A 6,000-nucleotide genomic window follows, 5' to 3' on the forward strand; every position below is an offset into this window, starting at 1 on the left:
CGGGAGGGGTGATGTGGTGGGGGTGATGGCGGTAGTGGGGGTGATGGTGGGGGTGATGGTGGTTGTGGGGGGTGATGGTGGTGGGGGGTGATGGCGGTCGTAGGGGTGGGAGTGTGGGGGTGATGGTGGTAGTGGGGAGGGTGATGGTGGGGGTGGGGGTAATGGTGGGGAGGGTGATGTTTGTGGGGGGTGGTGGTGGGGGGTGATGTGGTGAGGGTGATGGTGGTCGTGGGGGGTGATGGCGGCAGTGGGGGGTGATTGTGGTGGGGGGTGATGGTGGTAGTGGGGGGTGATGGTGGTATTGCGGGGTGATGGTGGTATTGGGGTAGGGTGATGGTGGTTGTGGGGGTGATGGTGGTGGGAGGAGGGTGATGGTGGTCGTGGTGGGTGATGGTGGGGGTGATGGTGGGGGTGATGGTGGTTGTGGGGGTGATGGTGGTCGGGAGGGGTGATGGCGGTAGTGGGGGTGATGGTGGTCAGGGAGATGGCAGTCGTGGGGGTGATGGTGGTGGGGGAGGGTGATGGTGGTCGTGGTGGGTGATGTTGGTCATGGGGGTGACGGTGGTGGTAGTGGGGGGTGATGGTAGTGGGGAGGGTGATGGTAGTGGGGAGGGTGATGGTGGTAGTGGGGAGGGTGATGGTGGTCGTGGGGGTGATGGTGGTAGTGGGGGGTGTGTTGTGGGGTGGGGGTGATGGCGGTAGTGGGGAGGGGTGATGGTGGGGAGGGTGATAGTGTGGGGCGCTGGAAGTGGTCGTGTGGGGGTGTTAGTGGTGGGGGTGATGATGGTAGGGGGTTATGGTGGTGGTGGGGGTGATGGTGGTTTGGGGGTTATGGTGGTAGTGGGGGTGATGGTGGTAGTGTGGGGGGAAGTGGTGGGGGTGATGGTGGTGGGGGGTGATAGTGTGGGGGTGGAAGTGGTGGTGGGGGGTGATAGTCGGGTGGTGGTGGTCGTGATCGTGGTTGTGGGGGTGTGATGGTGGTCGGGAGGGGTGATGGCGGTAGTGGGGGGTGATGGCGGGAGTGGGGGTGATGGTGGTAGTGGGGGGGTGATGGTGGTAGTGGGGGAGGGTTATGGTCGTGGGGGAGGGTGATGGTGGTAGTGGGGGAGTGTGATGGTGGTAGTTGGGGGTGATGGTGGTGGGGGAGGGTGATGGTGGTAGTGGGGGAGGGTGATGGTGGTCGGGAGGGCGTGATGTGGGGGGTGATGGTGGTAGGGGGTGGTAGTGGGGGCTGATGGTGGTTGTGGGGGGTTATGGTGGGGAGGGTGATAGTGGTGGTGGGGGTGATGGTGGTAGTGGGGGAGGTCATCGTGGGGAGGGTGATAGTGTGGGGCGGTGGTGGTGGGGGATGGCAGTCGTGGGGGGTGATGGTGGTGGTAGTTGGGGGGGTGATGGTGGTTGTGGGGGCGGGATGGTGGTGGTAGCGGGGGTGATGTTGGTAGGGGGTTAGTAAGGGGGTGATGGGGAGGTGGAGTGGTATTGGGGGGTGGTTGTGGGGGTGATGGTGGTAGTGGGGAGGGTGATGGTGGTAGTGGGGGTGATGGTGGTAGTGGGGAGGGTGATGGTGGTAGTGGGGAGGGTGATGGTGGTAGTGGGGGGTGATGGTGGTAGGGGAGGTTATGGTGGTAGTGGGGGTGATGGTGGTGGGGGGTGTGATGGTGGTCGTGGGGGGGGGGTAATGGTGGTCGTGGGGGGGTAATGGTGGTCATGGGGGTGACGGTGGTATTGCGGGGTGATGGTGGTTGTGGGGGGTAATGGCGGTAGTGGGGGAGGGTGATGGTGGTAGTGGGGGAGGGTGATGGTGGTAGTGGGGGTGATGGTGGTGGGGGTGATAGTGTGGGGTGGTGGAAGTGGTGGTTGGGGTGGTGATGGTGGGGAGGGTGATAGTGTGGGGCGGTGGAAGTGGTGGTGGGGGGTGATGGTTGTGGGGGGTGATGGTTGCGTGGTCGGGGGATGGCAGTCATGGGAGGGTGATGGTGGTGCGGGGAGGGTGATGGTCGTCCAAGGGGGTGATGTTGGTAGGGAGGGGGTGATGTGGTGGGGGTGATAGCAGTATTAGGGGTGGTAGTGGGGGTGATGGTGGTAGTGGGGGTGGTGATGTGATGGTGGTAGTGGGGGGTGATGGTGGTCGTGGGGGTGATGGTGGTAGTGGGGAGGGTGATGGTGGTCGTGAGGGGTGTGTTGTGGGGTGGGGGTGATGGCGGTAGTGGGGAGGGTGACAGTAAGGGGGTGATGGGGAGGTGGAGTGGTATTGGGGGTGGTCGAGGGGGTGGTTGTGGGGGTGATGGTGGTAGTGGGGGTGATGGTGGTAGTGGGAGGGTGATGGTGGTAGTGGGGGTGATGGTGGTAGGGGAGGTTATGGTGGTAGTGGGGGTGATGGTGGTGGGGGCTGTGATGGTGGTAGTGCGGGGTGATGGTGGTCATGGGGGTGATGGTGGTCATGGGGGTGATGGTGGTCATGGGGGGTGATGGTGGTTGTGGGGGGTGGGGGTGATGGTGCTTGTGGGGGGTGATGGTGGTAGTGGGGAGGGTGATGGTGGTAGTGGGGGTGATGGTGGTGGGGTGATAGTGTGGGGTGGTGGAAGTGGTGGTTGGGGTGGTGATGGTGGGGAGGGTGATAGTGTGGGGCGGTGGAAGTGGTGGTGGGGGGTGATGGTTGTGGGGGGTGATGGTTGCGTGGTCGGGGGATGGCAGTCATGGGGGTAATGGTGGTGCGGGGAGGGTAATGGTGGTGCGGGGAGGGTGATGGTCGTCCAAGGGGGTGATGTTGGTCGGGAGGGGGTGATGTGGTGGGGGTGATAGCAGTATTGGGGGTGGTTGTGGGGGTGGTAGTGGGGGTGGTGATGGTGGTAGGGGGTGTGATGGTGATAGTGGGGGTGACAGTGGTCATGGGGGGTGATGGTGGTAATGGGGGTGACGGTGGTCATGGGGGTGATGGTGGTAGTGGGGAGGGTGATGGTGGTAGTGAGGGGGTGTGTTGTGGGGTGGGGGTGATGGCAGTAGTGGGGAGGGTTGATGGTGGGGAGCGTGACAGTAAGGGGGTGATGGGGAGGTGGAGTGGTATTGGGGGGTGGTCGAGGGGGTGGTTGTGGGGGGTGATGGTGGTAGTGGGGAGGGTGATGGTGGTAGTGGGGGGTGATGGTGGTTGTGGGGAGGGTGATGGTGGTGGGGGGTGTGATGGTGGTCGTGGGGGGTGATGGTGGTCATGGGGGTGATGGTGGTAGTGCGGGGTGATGGTGGTTGTGGGGGGTAGTGGGGGGGTGATGATGCTTGTGGGGGTGATGGTGGTAGTGGGGGTGATGGTGCTGGGGGTGATAGTGTGGGGTGGTGGAAGTGGTGGTTGGGGTGGTGATGGTAGGGAGGGTGATAGTGTGGGGCGGTGGAAGTGGTGGTGGGGGGTGATGGTTGCGTGGTCGGGGGATGGCAGTCATGGGGGGTGATGGTGGTGCGGGGAGGGTGATGGTCGTCCAAGGGGGTGATGTGGTGGGGGTGATAGCAGTATTGGGGGGTGGTAGTGGGGGGTGATGGTGGTAGTGGGGGGTGGTGATGGTGGTAGGGGGTGTGATGGTGGTAGTGGGGGGTGATGGTGGTCATGGTGGGTGATGTTGGTCGTGGGGGGTGATGGTGGTAGTGGGGAGGGTGATGGTGGGGAGGGTGACAGTGTGGGTCGGTGGAAGTGGTCGTGGGGTGGGGTGTGTTAGTGGTGGGGGTGATGGTGGTAGGGGGGGTGATGGTGGTTGGGGGGTTATGGTGGTAGTGGGGGTGATGGTGGTAGTGGGGGGTGATGGTGGTAGTGGGGGGGTGATGGTGGTGGGTGATGGTGGGGAGGGTGATATTGTGGGGGGTGGAAGTGGTGGTTGGGGTGGTGATGGTAGGGAGGGTGATAGTGTGGGGCGGTGGAAGTGGTGGTGGGGGTGATGGTTGCGTGGTGGGGATGGCAGTCATGGGGGTGATGGTGGTGCGGGGAGGGTGATGGTGGTCGGTGATGTGGTGGGGTGATGGGGGTGGTGGTGGGGGGGTGATGGTGGTAGTGGGGGTTGGTGATGGTGGTAGGGGGTGTGATGGTGGTAGTGGGGGGTGATGGTGGTCATGGTGGGTGATGTTGGTCGTGGGGGGTGATGGTGGTAGTGGGGAGGGTGATGGTGGGGAGGGTGACAGTGTGGGTCGGTGGAAGTGGTCGTGGGGTGGGGTGTGTTAGTGGTGGGGGTGATGGTGGTAGGGGGTGATGGTGGTTGGGGGTTATGGTGGTAGTGGGGGTGATGTGGTAGTGGGGGTGATGGTGGGGAGGGTGGTGGTGTGTGATGGTGGGGAGGGTGATATTGTGGGGGTGGAAGTGGTGGTGGGGGGTGATGGTAGGGTGGGGTGGTGGTGGTGGGGGGTGATGGTGGTGGTGGGGGGTCATGGTGATAGTGTGGGTGGGGTGATGGTGGTCGTGGGGGGTGGGGTGATGGTGGTGGTGGTGGTGGGTGATGGTGGTGGGGGGTTGGTGATGGTGGTAGGGGGTGATTGTGGGTTGGGGGGGGAGATGGTTTTGGTGGCTGGGGTGGTGGGGGTGGTGGTCGGGGAGGGGTGGTGGTCGGGGGTGGGGTGATGATGGTGGGGGTGATGATGGTGGGTGATGGTGGTGGGAAGGGGGTTTATGGCAGTGGGGTGATGGTGTGTGTGTAGGGGGTGATGGTGTGTGTGTGTGTGTGGTGGGGGTGATGGTGGGGTGGTGATGGTGTGTGTGTGTGTGTCTGTGGGGCGGGGGATGATGGTAGGGGGTGATGGTGTGTGTGTCTGTGGGGGGGTGATGGTGTGTGTGTGTGTGTGTCTGTGGGGGGTGATGGTGTGTGTGTGCCTGTGGGGGGAGGGTGATGGTGTGGTGTGGGGGTGGTGATGGGTTGGGGATGCGATGGTGGGGGAGTGTGGGGGGGTGATGGGTGGGGGGGTCGGGTGATGGTGGTGCGGTACAACCATCGTGAATAGGCATCCCTGATAGCTGTCGTGGTGGGTTTTCTTTTCTCTTCGAATGCAATCTCTCCCAATTTGGAGTCGTTATTCAAGAACTTGCCCCCCTTGATGTACGTTGTGTGTTCGCTCTCATACGAGCCTCGACAAGGTGTACAAAAAATAAAATAAAAATAAAAAAAACGTTCTTCGTGCATTCCAGAGCTCACTCTGCCTTCTGCTGTTATGCAGTATCCATATTAAAGATCGCAGTATCCACACATATTAAAGATCGCAAGTGGATTGTATATCGAATTATGGAAGATTTCAACATGAACAATGAGTGCGGAAGAGCTTGCAGTCAAATTCTAAAAGCATTTACAGCTTGGTCTTGGAGTTGACATAACATTGTGTGGTTTCATGCAAACCAATCATAACATAAATGTCACTGTGTTTTCCACAGCGCCTGATGATCTTGACAAGTTCCAGTGTGCTTCAGCCTTATCCCAAGGCCCTTACCAATGGAGACCTGCCTGAGATGGAAACACTTGCAGTAACAACCTGACCTACTTGAAGAATCTCACAATATCTAAGATATCTAAGGCTGCCCCACGATCACAATATCTAAGGCTGCATCAGTGTAGGAGATTTCGTGCTTTGGTCTTTTTTTCAAATATGCCCCAATATAGTCGTGGTGGTGGTTGGGTGGGGGGGTGATGGTGTGTGTGTGTGTGGGGGGGGGGGTGATGGTGTGTGTGTGTGTGGGGGGGTGATGGTGTGTGTGTGGGGGGGGTGATGGTGTGTGTGTATGGGGGGTGATGGTGTGTGTATGGGGAGGGGGGTTGATGGGGGGGAGGTGTGGGGGTGGTGAATTAAATTCACCACCATCAAACCCCCCCCCCCCAATCTTGTTTGCAAAAATTAAATATATTCACTTGTTGCTCAACACACTCCTGCCTCTTATGCTCTCCCACACTTCCAACAGTGTTGTGGAATTTTGTTGTTAACCGACTCGGTGTAAATCCTACTGCTCACTCTGTAAGAAACAATTAATTCACTGTCCACAACAAA

At 60.2% G+C, this 6,000-nt stretch overlaps 1 protein-coding gene across 1 annotated transcript in view; it reads left to right on the forward strand.

Annotated features, from left to right (window-relative positions):
• Positions 1-5,659, forward strand: part of LOC147032552 (sodium- and chloride-dependent GABA transporter 3-like) — a 199,351-nt gene extending 193,692 nt beyond the window's left edge. The window contains 2 exon segments of the mRNA XM_085870296.1: positions 5,393-5,487; positions 5,489-5,659. Of these exon segments, the coding sequence (XP_085726422.1) occupies positions 5,393-5,487; positions 5,489-5,522 (129 nt within the window). The 3' untranslated portion in view covers positions 5,523-5,659.
• Positions 5,660-6,000: the final 341 nt, after the last annotated feature.

The sequence above is a fragment of the Eptatretus burgeri genome, chromosome 2 (assembly GCF_056783735.1).
Source record: "Eptatretus burgeri isolate ZD-2024b chromosome 2, Ebu_testis_v1, whole genome shotgun sequence".
In the NCBI taxonomy this organism is placed as follows: domain Eukaryota; kingdom Metazoa; phylum Chordata; class Myxini; order Myxiniformes; family Myxinidae; genus Eptatretus; species Eptatretus burgeri.